Genomic DNA, 17,119 nt, shown 5'->3' on the forward strand with positions numbered 1-17,119 from the left:
ACATTTAAACGACATATGAATGCAAGTGAGCATTGTATATAAATAATGCGTCCTCGATACATTGATGACTTAATTTGTTTTAGTACGGTTTTGTTTTAGAGGTATTATTTTCCCCTATAGTTTGAAATAAATTATTTCAATAAATACCAAAGTACAGCAACTTTTAATACTTCTAAATATTGCGTCTTATCATTTATTATTGCTGAAATAGTTTATTACTTTTATTTACAGAAGAGTTATCATCCCGCGTTACAAGTTGTACAGATGACAACACCGCCACCATCATAAGTATTGTAGTATCTATTTTTATAGTGCTTATTGGAAGTATCATCAACTTCCTGATGTGGAAGATAAATCAGAGTAAGTATAAAAAGTTAGATGTATGTACATTACAGGAAACAATAATAAAAATGTCGATTGTCTTTCCTTCACAGATTTTCCTTAATATTGAGCACTTAAAACAAACACATAAAAAGCGAAAATTAATTTCAAACATAAAGTGAAGATAACGAACAGTAATCCATCTCACAAATCACATGGAGAATACAAAATTAAAGGGATAGCAAACACGGAACTCTGGGTGGATTTGGTGTCTACGAAGAGTAAGCAGCCTTTGTTGACCGGTCATACCCGCTGTCAGCCTTTTATCTCGTCAATCAAACTCAGTTACAGAATGACATATAATTTGTTATGAAACATAACAGATAACTTTTTTAATTATTGACAGGTTGTACCTGCAAACTAGATCATTATAAGTGCAAAATAATTTATGAAATGTTTACTTTAAACGATACTTAAATCTCTGAAGCATCAAGTTATTTGTCAGTAGTCTGCTTCAGTTTGAAATTGATCATACGCAGATGATGCTCACGTATATCAAATCAATTAAGAAACAGAAACAGCAACATCAACAATATTGAAAAAAATACAAATGTCATATTGTAAGATACACTACCTGTGTATATTAGCTCCAAAATATCCTCACATTATAAATTTTGTGTACCCTTAACGTCAGTATCCATGAAATATATATCTTATAGACAATTGTTTAATACATGTTTATGATATTGTTATTTCAGCAGAATACGCAAAGAAAGGGTAACTATCACATTTGATTGTATACTTCATTTCTGTAAGACACGTTTAAAAAGTTGTTAATTAATCGGATACATTACAAGGTATGTTTTATTGATTTCAGAGAAAACTGTAGAAGTGAAACAAGGAGTGCTCACAATTCAGGTAAAAGTATCTTTTTGTCACGAAGGTGATAGTTTTAAAGATTTGCAAACTTTATCTTAATGCATTCCAGCTTGTAGGCGATTATTGTTGATGAATTGTTACACGTGCATATCATTAACATTCTAAATATTTCATGTTCAATAATGAAACTAATATTTCGTTGTTTTCTGTTTACTCTGCTTTACAACGTGTTATCTCAAACGATGCTTGATCTGAAAGTGGAGTGACGGGATGCTGTAAACAATGGAGAACCACATTTGCACAAATTCAGCACTTGACATAATATATTCTTACACAACGTTACTCACCGTCAAATCGTGCTACATTTTATTCATATGTGGATTGTTTATTTACTTTCCGAGCTCCAGATAAGGGGGAAGAGTTGCTCTATTATGCATTGCTTTGTGAAATACGCAGTGGAAATAAAACAGAGTACACATACACATTGAATTTGTAGATATGCATAACACTCTGAAATATATTTTCTTCCTATAAAATACTCATGATTTTGAAAACGAATTAAAATTAACATTGATTTCTGACTTTTCTTGAAAGGCATATAGATTAACATACATTTCTTCGTACATTTTGCTGGTAGTCTGAAATAAACTATGCATTTATTTAAAAGTTTGGGGAGGGGAGTGTGTACTACACTTTGTCTTTGAAAAAATACCGTTAGGATCTCGGGACTTTCATAAAAACATTAACAAGAGAGGACTGCAAGTTCGTTTTCACTGATAAGAGATGGAATTCTCATTGGTTTCTGTTTTCAATTTCCATTTTCCTAGTAAACTCAAAAAAGAAAAAAAAGATACTTCCGAATTCTGGAAACTTTCAAAGTGAAGTCATGGTCCTATGGTTGTTAGTTCTTTAAATTTTGATTTGGATAACATGGAGTGACATATGTTATTTCGACATTTAGTCCTTATCATGTAAATTATATATGTCTTGTGTAATATATCAGCGATATGTCAATTGCAGAAATGTAATTTTTATGGAAGGAGCACTTGACCCCTTGTATTTTAAATTATTAAACATATGGGATACTTGCTTATAATCACTTGTACGATTGACCATATCTCTGACACGTCTCACAAAACTGTGGTAAACAGTAACGTCAACCAATCTGCAGTTTTTTTCATCTAATGAGGCGGACATTCATGTTTCTTAATTTATATGAGTTAGGGTAGATAACATTTTAAAACTTGATACCACATGCTAATTCTACTTTCGCTTTTTAAATCATGAAATAATTTGCTACAGATGAAAATAAATTACTTGCTTATTTGGTCAAAGTAAAAATTGTACTTCAGATTTTGTGTCTCACCCAAAATCACGACTATGAAGCATGCGTCTCATACGGTTAAAATATTGTGTAATGGAACATAATGATCGGCGTGTCAGTTTCCAGAAAAACCTTTTAAAGATGCTTTCACGGACAAGTGAACTTTGATTATTGTATCCAGTCACCTGTAGTATAAGCTGTTGTGATTTCTGAGAATTGTAAACGCCGAAAATGTCACTTTGATACCACGTTTACTGCATGCATTTGAATTTGAGATGTAATGCAGTATCAGTTACCTATGCTGTTACGTTTGTTTTCTGCAATTTCTTTTATAAATCAACATCTCGCATTAAAACTCGGGTCAAATTGTTTTATTTCATTCTCAGATATACCAAGCGGTTCAAATCGGTATGTATATGTTGAATTGTTTAGGGAATGAGCTTAATATTGAGGTGGTTTATAAGCAAGACTACCGTATAGTATTCACTATCCAACATAATAGTAATATATTGACACTATGATAGAGGACACATTATATCAAACAAATTATTTTATTACTTAAATTAATGAACATAAGGATGGAATCGGTAATTTTCAGAAAATTTGAAATGAAACTGAAATTTGTATCACGTGTATTTCTCAATAACAGTGTTGAATCCCCGTATGCAGAACTGGGAGACCGTGACAAACCGAACACGTACGAGGAACTTCACCATTATACCGACTCTAATGGGAAAGTCTAAGACGAGTTATATGTACTGCTGTTATTTCCACTGTACTTAGTTTTCTATGATGAACTTTCACATAGAACGTAGCCGGAAAAGTCTAAGACGAAGATATATATTATTTTTACTGCATTTATTTCCACCGTATTTAGTTTTCCATGATGAACCTTCACATATAATGCAGTACAGTTTTGACGTCGAACGTCCAATGTATTTCATTTTGTTGTCCACAAGGCTGACCGTTGATGAGTGTGTTTGTTATTTTGAATGCAATCTAATGTCTCAATGATTTATGAACATATGACGGGAGTACGTGGGATAAAACTGTTGAATAATTACTTATATCTTACATGAACGAGGTGAAAATGTCTTTATTTATATCTTTTTAATGTATATCTATATTGCTATATTATCATCGGTGGCCAAACGACTATATCCCATGGTAAAATGACTGTGATTAACTGAGGACTCACGGGAAAACATCATATATTGTAAATGTATGTATTGAAATATATCAATGTTATTTTCATTAGTTTATTGAATGAAAGAAGTACTTGCGGTTTCGGCGAAATTCTGCCAAGCTTTTATGGGGAAAAATTAGTTTGCGTTGCAGATATTTTCTTCTTTGATTTTTAAAAGAAAAACTCATACAGGTACTTACTCTCAAACACATATGGAAAATGAACTCATATATGCGCATGCGTATTACATAATCAAATAAATTAAGGGTCATTAAACAATTTATGATGTTTGTTTATGGTTTTGTATGGATAAACCAGTAAATTTTAACACCTCTTTCGTCGTCATCCGGAATACTTTTTGTATGGATTGAAAATTTACGAAAAAAACTGACAATTCCTTTTAGTTTCATCCCGGACGACGATGGAAGAACGGTTAAAACATCAATTGAAAGATGCTTACAGAATTGTCACCATGACGCAATTTCAGGTGATGAAATGCACGCTTCTTGGCAGTTGAAGAGGAAACGGGAATCATTAGGGTAGTAAATGTATTTTCAAAAAATATATGCTCATCGGATGTTCACTTAAAGGGTTTGGCATTTATTGGAAACATAATAGTAAAAAAAATCCGGATGAATTTAAGCCAATCTTACAGACGTGATTTCATATTTGTTGTCATTGCCAGTGTAAAGAGAACGGTGTATAGATAGGACGCACCACCACTTAATGATGTTACACGGCAGATGATCAACATTTGAATAGTTTATATGATGATGAACGAAGCACTTCACAAACCATGTATTTGTTGAAAATTTTACCATTATATTAACTATGTGGATACATTTCATTAAACATAAAATAACATGTGATATCAACAACAGACGACGATGTTTCACCTAATCTAATCGCAGCACATCAGTGATATATAGTGGACGTTCATATTTTGAACGGGTAAAAAAATAGTATGTAAAGAAAGTGTACGATTTTAATTCACGAATATAAAATTTTACGTACAGTATTTATAAATATACAAAACGCGTACAGTATGTCATGAAAATGCACGTAGTAGAAAGTGGTGCAAAATGCATCAGCTGTTGAATTTTTTTTATCGTAACTGACAGTGTTTTACTGTACATACGATGCTCACAAAATATTGCGTTCCTTGGGGAACAATAATTTACTTTTCTTTTGTGAAAAAAACAACAACTGATAATGTGTAGTTAAGATTGGGATTAATATACATGTATTCCTTGTAATGAAAAGTGAAGATAACGACCAATGATCAATCTCATAACCCCTATAAGCAATACAAAGTAAGTAGATGGACAAACACGGACCCCTGGACATACCAGAGGTGGGATCTTGTGCCTAGGAGGATTATTCACGTTTTGACTGTCTTGCATTATACGAAATTAAAAATATGTTACTTAAGAGTTGTTATTTTTTTTAAAAATAGAATAAGGTTACATTGCAATGATATTTTGCTATATGCTTTACTCGTATTACTTTTTTTATTTCATGATGTCATGTAAGGTTTGAATTAGAATATAGGCAATTAGATAGGGGGCAGCTGGGGAAGTTGATCTTGCGAAAAGATTTCAATTGACAAGCAAAAAAAAATGAGGATTTTGGTATCGTTGGGTAGGGGTAAATGTTGATTACTTATATCCATTTCATCACTTTACAATTGCATTCCAACTACCTTTCTCTACTACTATAAAAAACGGTCCAGGGTGCGGGATGGGAAAAGAGGGAATATACAACAACTGGACATAGGAATATATACATACTTATGCTTTCCAAACTTATGTATTGAGTATTCCGTCAAAATGTTGGTTCCCCATTGAAGATGAACTTGAATATTACGTTATGTATAGATGTAGTTTATGTTTGAGTAATTTGATTTTCTTTATGAGGGGGAGGGGGACTGTAGTTTATAGTTGAATGTTCTACTTGGGTGGGGGTTAATATGTCTTCAGTAATATGTCCTGTTTAAACGATCGAATGTTTTTGTATTTCATGACAATGAGGTGCTCGAGAAAAGGGTGTTTCTTAGGTCAAAAGTTGATACAATGACATAGAATTACGTCCACCAAGTTTTTGAACGTACCAACTTCGTATGGGTCAGTTGCAGAGTCCTGAATAGCTTGACTATTTATTTTCCCTTCGAGAAATTGTTGCCTAATCGGTCAGTCATTGGAGAGAGAGAGAGAGAGAGAGAGAGAGAGAGAGAGAGAGAGAGAGAGAGAGAGAGAGAGAGAGAGAGAGAGAGATGGCGTGTGTGGAAATGTTTGAGAGAAGGTCTTTTGAAGATATGGCGTGTTTATGAGAGAGGGGGTAAATATTTTGACTTCTACGATATATATATGTTTTATGTTTTTTTTTGTATGTTTGTTTGTTTTATGCTTCTTCGAAAACTTTTCACTTAAAATGAGACGACACCAGTTGTACATGAAGTGCTTAAGGTCCTAGTATTGAAGTTCCATTAATGTATCAACGCCCGCCGTGACGCGGGACCTTCTTTTTATGATCAATAAAAAGTAAAGATAACAAACAGTGATCAATCTCATAAATCCTATAAGGAATACAAAATCAATCAAGAGTATAGGACAACTAGAGGAAAGGAGCATATACATGTATACGTCTTGTAGCTTTGACTCGGTCATGGCATGAGCGGGGTTTAAACTCACGACCTCCTGGTTATCGAGTGAACGGTGTGCCTGCCACTGAGCTTCCACGACTGATATTGTGTGTTCCTATTTCTCAGCAAGTATTAGAATAAATGTTGGTATTTTTTCTGAATATATCACCTATAAAATGACATTGCACTCCAAATACCAAGCATATAATATTGGAATGTATAAGCCAACAATCAATGTTTATGATGTTTATATTCTCAAAGTTCTTGGGGTATTTCTTATGCCAAGTAAATACAAATACCGAATAATTCCGTTATGTTTCGATTCGGGAAAAATTATATTGGTGATAACCCATGCTTCTTAGACAATCTGTAAGCCACCTGAAGTTGATGTCACCATTTTTTTTAATGATTGCAAGATACTAACAACTATAAGCATTTTTTAAAACTCCGCCACAATAAAGAAATTTAGAGACAGAAATGAGAAATTGCTGTAAAATATCGTTACTGGTGTAAAAATATATTTTTTTGCGTTTTTATTATTATATTTCTACGTCTGAAACGTTTTCCACGAAAAATTGTGCATTTTTTCCCGCTATGTGGCCTATCTTATCTGGTTATATCCTGTCTAATCGGTACAAAAGCAGCAGTTTTGCATGAATTTAAAATTATTTCTTATATTTGTGATACAACTCCCACCCCCCCCCCACCTAGAATTTCGGACATCTCAGAACATTGCTTGGGGATAACTCGTGAATATTACGCCAAAATTAACACCAAAGTGGCTACCGACGTGAGTTTAACATAGAATAGTCCATTGAATATACTACAGCTGCTATTGAATATAAAAATAATGATGGTCAATTCATGTGCAATTTTCCCGCTTTCTGGTGTCAAGAAAGGATCACAAATTCTGGAAAAAAATAATTGCACTTCAAAATATTCGAGCATGTCAAAATCGTCATTCTCAATAACTGCATTTATCTTAAAGGCATTAATTTGATTATTTACCTTCTTTGGGCTTAATTTTTTTCTTCCAGAGCTTTGCAAAGTTCACACCGGTTTTTCATGCCTTTGTCAACAACTTTCATTCAGTAAAACATACAAGTTCTCGTTAGCACCCTTGACTATCAAAACACAGATATTGCATTCACAAACTAAACAGTGTCCAGGTTGGAAGCTTATTTCAAACTCGGCACGTGGTAATAAAAAGAGATTTGACATGAAACATTTATAAAAACTAGAAGCGTGTTTCAATTAAGAAACAAAATCTAGATGGGAAACGTAATATGAACAAAAAAAACAAACCAATGTGTTCGTGAAGGAGTCGAACCCGGTCGTTCTAACAATAGAAAACATCTTTACATATAAGAGTCGACGACCTTATACACTGAACCACGCAGTAGATCATACATTACTATAGAAAATTAACGTATAGGTGAAGTTGAAAATAATACCAGTGAAGTTGTTTCGATTTTTTTTTTAAATTTACAAAAAAATGCCCTCGTGAAACAAAATTTCAAGGCGACAGCTTTTTAGAGGAAAACTCGAAGAACATGTTCATGTTAACTTTAATTTGGTTTACAAAGGCAGTTGTTCTGAAATTAAAGGATACCCATCCCTTTTAACGTTAAACATCATATAAATCGCTTATTGCTTGATTTAAACTCAAAATAGTTTGGCTAATTTTTTTCAATACTGGACTTTTAAACTTATTTTCAAAAATTATTGAATCAAGATATGCGTTCCAATTGGTTTTATCATATATCTGAATAACTTAAACTTTTCGATCTTTCATGTAACATCTTTAGGAAATTTAACATGATACGTTCAACACCTTCTTTGAATTGCATATACATGTATGATGTAGACGTACAAAGAAAAAATAGTAGAGAACTATACGTATGCAGGGAATGAAAGGAATATATGATGGAGGGAATTATGAAATATGTTTATTGTACAAAAATTAGTCATTGCTTCCATTGTTTACATGCTTTTTTAAATCACTGAATATATATATATATATATATATATATATATATATATATATATATATATATACATCCGTATATCACGAAATAAAAACATATACTTATGTTTTGGTGAGAAATTTGTTCCGAATAGTTTTCCATACCAAACAAGTAAACAAGTATCTGAGACGCAATCAAGTGTTTGAGGGTTTGTGAATATTCAACTAGTAAAGAATTATACGTTGACAAAAATATGTATATTTAAACACGCGTATGTTTGATGTAAAACTTATACGGTACCAATGTTGATGCACCAGATGCGCATTTCGACAAATAATGTCTCGTCAGTGATGCTCAACCGAAATGTTTGAAATCCGAAATAACTATGAAGTTTTAGATCTAAATATAGCCAAAAACAGCGTGCCAAAAAAGTGGAGCCAAATTCGTCCAAGGATAAGAGCTATGCATGAGGGAGATAATCCTTAATTTTGAAATGAATTTCTAAATTTTATAACAGCAATTAAATATACATCCGTATATCACGAAATAAACACATAGAGGAAGTACTCTTGGCTCTAGAGAAATGAAATATATGACGCCGAGAATCATGGGAATTTTAGTTTGTTTTATTTATAGTCGTGATTGGTGTTGAAGGATTTGTATTCTTCCAGAGTGAGGAAATGTTACCATGGTAACCATCATCTGTCATATATTGCTGTGTGTAATATACACCACAGCGTATGGTATGTTTCTCTCCCTTTTCTATCCCTCATTCATACTTCATATTGAATGTGGATTGATATTGTAAAGGAATAGGGAAATCCATTTCCACGAGAATGTACATATTTACGAAGAGTGATCAATCTCATAAAACCTATAAAGAGTAGAAAATTAGAAGTGGAGCAAACATAGAATACCTGGACATACAAAACGGTGGAATCAGGTGCATACGAGGAGTAAACCTTTCCCATATTATTCACAATGATTGTGAATGATGGATTCAAAACACCTTTGATAAAATAAGTCGAGAGAGGTTGTCTAAGTTGTTAGATCTTGTAACCAATCCCATTGTATATTTGTACAATAAAATGCATCGATGTTCAAATCAATAATTCGAGTTATACGACTGTCTATCTCACTTGAGGATTTCATGTCTTTTATAAATCACTGTATATATCAAATCACATAGTTTTTTTATACCCTACCGTGAAGAATATTCATTTCAAAATTAAGGATTATCTCCCTCATGCATAGCTCTTATCCTTGGACGAATTTGGCTCCACTTGTTTGGCACGCTGTTTTTGGCTATATTTAGATCTAAAACTTGATAGTTATTTCGGATTTCAAACATTTCGGTTGAGCATTACTGAAGAGACATTATTTGTCGAAATGCGCATCTGGTGCATCAAAATTGGTACCGTATCAGTTTTACATTATGACTCCTGGGTCGAGGCCTCTGCTGTTGGACTGTTAGTCCCCGAGGGTCTCTACAGCCCAGTAGCTAAGTACTTCGTTACTAGCTTGAAAATACGGATGTATATTTAATTGCTGTTATAAAATTTAGAAATTCATTTCAAAATTAAGGATTATCTCCCCCATGCATAGCTCTTATCCTTAGACGAATTTGGCTCCACTTGTTTGGCACGCTGTTTTTGGCTATATTTAGATCTAAAACTTGATAGTTATTTCGGATTTCAAACTTTTCGGTTGAGCATCACTGAAGAGACATTATTTGTCGAAATGCGCATCTGGTGCATCAAAATTGGTACTGTATAAGTTTTACATCATTCCAGTTGGGCGCCCGATCGATCACTTACAGATGCATGTATACATGTTTCTTGAGTTGTTTGAGTTTTTAGATACGATAGTTCACTATACATCTCATCATCAACTTCTAAAAGTTATTTTTTTCGCGGGGTTACAAATTTAAGAATTTCAAAAATTAGGATCCTCTTATTTCAATTAGTGGGATATTGGATGATAACTTCATATATCGTGTATTACAGCAATGATATACAGAAGATACACAATCAAATTGTATGTTTTCGCCTTGTTGATGGATTTATTTTAATATGTACCACATAAGCATTTTTTCTGTATCTGTATCAAAAATATATAGTTAGTGATTTTACAGAAATACATTTACGCAGGTCGATATCATGTTGATCATCAAAGCTTCTTAGCATTGGTCTGTCTTTCTTTTTATTCTACGTATGGAAAATGTAGATAAACAAAGACATCCTTCCGTGTTTGTAAAAGGGCATAAAAACGAACAAACAATAAAAACTATTTTAAAAAATAAAAAAATGATTTTCAGATTATTATGCACTGTTAATTCAGGAAATTTTGAATACATACAAAACAGAAAACACAAATTGGAAACAAAATTGTAAAGTGCTATCCTTCCCCCATTATAAAACCAGCTAACGTATTTACTTCCTTTTTTATTCATTAAGATATGATATCCTGATTCCATAATCACGTAGCAATTTAACACAACTAGGAAGTTTAAAACTTGACAGAATATGTATTGAAATTGCTTATGGGATTTCCAAGATTATTTTTAAGATATTTATATATTAACGTTATATAATTGGTATTCACGAGCTTCTATCGATATCTAATTCAATTTCGAACATTGGGATATAGTTACATTAAAGAGAGCTATTTTCATTATTCTATAACTTAAAAGAAAACTGAAGGATCATCATATGTGTCAGATTCCCTGTTTACGGACCCAATATTTCATGAAAGGTAACAATAATGAGCAGTAATCAATCCGAGTTTTTTTTTTAGCTAGCAGAGATTTTTAAGGCTCATTTGGGGCCCGAATTTTGGCCCTTCCCCCTCCTAAAAATAACTTTTTTTACCAATAGCTTGCATTTTCCCTCATAATAAAATTCTGAAAGGAAAACGTATTTGAAAATAAAAAATAAACATTCGATGTGAATTATACACATACGATTTAACAAAGAGTTATGAGAGTGATGATTTGGATAAACTAGTTGAACATTTCAGAAGGTTAAAGATAATTGGATGTGTAAATTAAAGATAAGATAATGTTTGATATGATTTTCAAATTATTTACGATAAAAATTAATTTTTCCAATTTGACTAAAATGTCGACAATTTTTCCTAATTCGAAAGCCACGGGACCCTTGTAAACATGTAGAAAAATGTAGAAAAAATCACTGCCTGAATATCTTAGAGGTGAGATCAGGTTCCTAAGATGAGTAAAGAACCACTGTTGACCGGTCTTGATCAGGTAAACGAAATGCCCGGTATACTGTAGTCAAAATCAGTGTGCGATAAACGGTCTAACAATAGGTGTGAGACATGTCAGACAGCATTTGACCCAATGGTAGATTGCATTTGCAAACTAAATCATCACAGCAAAAAAAAAAAAAATAGAATTTGGGAAATGCTAATGAAAAATGATACTGTTGAAACTCCTGCACTGTCAACTTGTTTAACATCAGCATGTCTCCATTTCAAAACTGATCATACGCAGAACAAGCTCTTATGTGTCAAATCGGTTGAGAGATATAAATATAATATGTACGTTATGATGGGATGTTGCTAAATAAACATGGGAATTTGACGATATAGAGGCAGAAATTGCCCCGTTTGTCACAAAGGTAAATTGCTAGTTTGTCGTCAATAACATTTTTCCAATAAAATATTTAAGTAGGAAGCAAATACTTTCAGACCGCATATCTTTATCATTGGTGAAGGGACTATTGTAGACAACGAAAATAACAAGACAAATGCAGTCACTAGAGGTAGAATTCAAACCATTATATTCACGAACCGCATGATCTATATTGATTTTGATAAGCGATAAGGTCTAAATGTAATATCAATTGAGCTGGCGGCCACACCTTAATCTATATGGCGGCCGCGACAACATTGATATGGCGGGGTTACTAATTTAACTGACGGCCGTCAATTCGTCTATCTAGCGACGGTGACGTAATTGATATGGCGGCTTTCAATTTAGGAAAAATAACTGCTTAGTAAAGATGTTTAAAAGTGTTACAAATCGTACACATACACGTAGCATTGTTTATCAAAGTCTTGGGTCAACAGGAGGAGAAATTGTCTTCTGAAATTGTTGACAAGCATAAATAAGACCTAAGTATTTCTCTGTTGCTCAAATGGCATGATCCTAAATTGGAGGGTGTGTGGTTTCGTCCTTTAGTTCACCAGTTCCTCCAATGTTACAGCCGTACTATATAACTTAATGTGCGTGTAAAAAATAACGGAAAACTAAGGTACAGCCACGTAGGTCTATGTAATACTATGGTGTCGGTTCAAAACCCCATTGTGACAAAAATGTTTCACTCTTCTATTCTACCAGTAATGTCCAATCATATAACGTATATTAAAAACTGGTGTTGCGTATCTATTTGCAACAATGATGGACTTTCAAATTAACCTAGCTTCTAAAACAGACACGGTAATATACGTCACGCTTTCTTGACGAAAAGGTTTAGAGTGCACGTGAGATGTCACAAAAAGTGATATATTCATGGAATATGTTGTATGTCTCCTTAACTACACGTTAATTATTTTCTCGTGTGCGAATATATCTGTAAACATTTAAGATTATTAACATTTACATCACTTTGCAGCAGGATCGGCAAACAGTTAGTGCTGTTAATTGCATAACGTATGCTTGGGAGGGTGGTACGAAAATTGAAAACCGTTCATTTTGGAAGAGAGAGAGAGAGAGAGAGAGAGAGAGAGAGAGAGAGAGAGAGAGAGAGAGAGAGAGAGAGAGAGAGAAAGAGAGAGAGAGAGAGAGAAAGTGAGAGAGAGAGAGAGAGAGAGAGAGAGAGAGAGAGAGAGAGTAGATGGCGGTTGCCAGAAAAAGTGAAATTGATGTTACATATTCGAAACCCTGGTACCTACCACACTACTCATATATCTATGTCGATTTCCTTTAGTATGATCATAGTATATGCTGCAGATTGATTTCTTTGAACTTGGTAAAAGGGTATAGGAACTCTCATTGATAAATACACAATGCAAATACTTCAATATTGTCAAACCTGAAATACACATGTTTGAGTTGTACGAAACATTATATAGACTATTTGATTGAATATTTTTTAACGTCCCTCTCAAGAATATTTCACTCATATGGAGACGTCACCACTACCGGTGAAGGGCTACAAAATGTAGGCCTATGTTCTGCGCTTAGGGCCATTGATCAGGGATGCATCTTTATCGTGCCCCACCTGTTGTGACATGTGACCTCAGGTTTTGCGGTCTCATCTGAAGGACCGCCCATTTAGTCGCCTCTTACGACAAGCAAGGGTACAGGGGACATATTGTAAATAAGATCCCGACGGGATTATAGTCTAACAAACCAGAAACTCTTTGTCATGTTTGAGCATTAGAATGATGCAGTGGTGCTGATATCGTATCAATTATATTTAATAAAGACGAATCATTAAGGTCGACAAGTGATGAAGTATGCACTATGTGAAATAACATTGCTTATAGATTGAGACCACTTTACAGAATGCAATAAAAGAAGAACAAATAGTATCTATAGTTTGACAATAAGATATATCTTTATCCTCTTTTAGCATTCAGCTATGTCTTATTATGTTATGTGTACTATTTATATGTCACGTTTAGACGCTGACAAATATGATGTTTGATACTCATTTGATGTATTTTTCGATCAGATGTGCTTATTGAAATTGTTACCTTTATCTTAACACTGGGATATCAAGAGTCAGGAACCAACATTTTAAGAAGCGTTATAGTAATTAGTGTAATGTTTGATAATGCGAGTTTAATATGCTAATACGTTACATTGAGTATTTGGGATGATTTGAAACATCTACGGTCGCTTCGAGTTCTATCGACACAGCGTCGTCAACTTCGATAAATGAATTTACAGCTGTACGTGCTTATGAGTAGGAATCCCAACAACCAATCAAGTTAATGATATCTCCCTTATTAAGTAGTGTTTAAAATTCATAAATGCGTCGTCTAATAAGTCGGTATAATGAATATTTTTAAGAGACTACATTTGTTTGGAACTACCGTTTGTCATATTGTTTTGTCCAATCCTGTGCAAGTTCATGGCACTGATGCAGCCTTCCATAGCAAGATGAGGAAAATCACCTCACGTTACAAAAGAACAAAGCTCGATGCCATATAGCATACATCTGGAGAAAATTTCCTTAGCAAAGTAGCATAGTAATATATGGCACCCTTCAATGTTTCGACGTTATAGTTCACCTAATTTGCGTTAATTATTCATATTTACAAGGAGCAAGGAAAGTTTCGTGTGTGGTTCATTCGGATTTCAATTGAAAAAAAAAAACTACCAGACGTTTTGGGTTTTTAATTATCTGTGTGCATATGTAAGTCTATCCACAACTGGCTGGGCCAGTTATAATTAAAGTATGACCTCTTTAGCCAGGTTCAACGCCAATACTTAGCTAGGTATCTGTCCATGTCTATGAATAACGGTCCTTTTCCATGTACCTAATAGTATCTGCAACTAGAATACCTCGTCTCGTGTTATCTCGTTCCAAAATTGTTGGCTGTGACAGCATATTTTCATCTAATTCATAGAAATAATTTAATTTGTATTTCAAAATGCGATTTAATGACATTATAATAAAACTAAACTTTATGTTCGTGATGCATACAACTATCAAACTTTTTCATATCATTCAACATGATGAACATACCATTAAGAAACTTTTTTTTACATTCCAATCTTTCTTATTGAGCAATGTTAAACATTTTTGGTTGAAGAAATAATGGGTTCAATTTTGTGCACAAAAAATAAAAATTACGTTGATCAACAGAAAGGTGCACAAAGAATGTGATTATTATCAATTCTATACAATGGGTGTTTAATAGTCTAATTGAATATTAATTTATCAGATATTATGGAAAGTTCTCTCACCATTATGCATCTAAAAGGCCATGAAACCATTTAATCTATCGATTTAGCAATGGGAAATTAAAAATGACATTCTATTCACTACCGATTTTCCAACTTGACTTGCTATATACGGGGTACACTTGCTATTTCTGCCAATCCACTCTACTACCAATGACACGGGGGTAATTGTTCTTTAAAAATTTGAAGTCGATGCGCCTTTTGCAACTTCATTATCATATCGATACCTTTATTTAAACAAACGTAAAACTAAATAAACGAAGAAATCATAACAAGGAGGTAATGGCAATAATATCAATAAGACTTACCCCACAAATCATGATTCATGGGATAATTATCAAAACTGGAAACATTAAATCCCCTCATTCAAACAATTTATAATAGCTCATGGAATATATATCTTTAGAGTTTAGATACTCAATATCGCAATCGAATTGTGTGATATAGGGTATATCTACTTGTTTGAAGAAAAGAATTGCGCAATTTACGTAGTCTTGCTTATTAAAAATTGAAAGTGGGAGAAATCTGCGACTACAGGGAACATACAGATCATGTTTATAGACTACTATATCGGAAATGTATTGTCATGTACGTATAGGTTATAGAATTTGTATGAAAAATATGACAACCGAGTTTTTGGCGCGTAAACGTCCACGACAAAAACCGAGGTCGTCATATTTTCCAATATAAAGTATATAACCTTTTTATTATATACTTTAAATTTGATTTAGAAACTAACAACAATTTATAATTTTATTTTTAACAATTTCTTTATTGGTTTAACGGCGTAGTAATTCTTCTGTGTATTGATTGTAAGGTAATGTTTGCGGGTCGGAATGTTTCCGGGCATATACCGTGTGATATATGCCCGCAAACATTTAAAGAAGAAAAAAAGAAGAAATGGAATTGAAAGGATATAATAATGAGTTGTACGTCACAATGTCTTAGAAATAGGGTTTGTAGTTGGTTCAACATATATATCATCCGATTTGGGTATATTATAGTGGGATATCCATAAGTCATAAACTTAGTCAGGATAAAGTACATGTGCATAACAAACTGTATTGCAAATCAAGGGATGGGTTTCATTGTATGTCTAAAAAGTCCCTGCTGTAGTGGGAATCTGCATTAAATAGTTAGCGTTCGAAATATCATATATTTTAGTGGCATGTGTTTGCACAAAGACAATTTAAAATCCAAATGCACAATGGGCATGAAGGCACCACTAGCGTTCTTCAGTCGATGAGGAAATATTTAATGAAGTAGAAAATTTTCAATGGGAAAAGAAGTGGTCCAACTTAAGCAGCAAAACAAGAGATAGCAACTTATTCCTTTGTTGCTCATTTGAGATTAAAACATGGAAGATCAAGTGTTTGCATTAATTTACTGAACGCTAAGTTGCGTGTAATTTACTGACAGAGTATTGATCCCTGCAATCTGATAACATATTCGTTATAAAATATGGCATAATACCATCTCAAATATTATTTATTTCTATGGAGTATTGAAATGATTCACAATTGCATGTTTATATTCTCAAAGTTGAATGTTTGGCGGTTTAGTTAACAGTGGTATTTTGTCCTCTCCTATTCATTATGTTTAAAGGGTTCACTTACTCAATTTACTTCCTTGTTCGGAATGGCTGTTCCGTATTGGTTCTGCTGTATTTTGTCACTGGGATTTATATATTGCTACGGTATGTACAGTGTTCTGTTGGTAGTTTGTCCTAGTGTTTATACGCCCGTCATTAGACATGCCGTATCATGTTATGGCGCTGTTCGTGCGTATGTCTGGTTGTTGGCTGTTTCATTTTCTCACTGTGATTTATATATTGCTACGGTATGTACACAGTGTTCTGTTGATA

General features: G+C 33.4%; 1 protein-coding gene across 3 annotated transcripts in view; it reads left to right on the plus strand.

Moving 5' to 3' along the window:
• LOC130046583 (multiple epidermal growth factor-like domains protein 10) overlaps positions 1-3,991 on the plus strand; it is a 48,456-nt gene extending 44,465 nt beyond the window's left edge. For 2 of the 3 annotated variants that reach the window (XM_056146293.1, XM_056146294.1), the window contains exons 9-13: positions 232-360; positions 1,080-1,098; positions 1,199-1,239; positions 2,911-2,932; positions 3,174-3,991. In XM_056146293.1, coding sequence (XP_056002268.1) covers positions 232-360; positions 1,080-1,098; positions 1,199-1,239; positions 2,911-2,932; positions 3,174-3,267 — 305 coding nt within the window. In that variant the 3' untranslated portion in view covers positions 3,268-3,991. Of the gene's footprint in view, positions 1-231; positions 381-1,079; positions 1,099-1,198; positions 2,050-2,910; positions 2,933-3,173 lie in introns of those variants that run through there. The other variant, XM_056146295.1, reaches the window with a different exon arrangement.
• Positions 3,992-17,119: the final 13,128 nt, after the last annotated feature.

Source organism: Ostrea edulis, chromosome 8 (genome assembly GCF_947568905.1).
Source record: "Ostrea edulis chromosome 8, xbOstEdul1.1, whole genome shotgun sequence".
Taxonomy (NCBI): domain Eukaryota; kingdom Metazoa; phylum Mollusca; class Bivalvia; order Ostreida; family Ostreidae; genus Ostrea; species Ostrea edulis.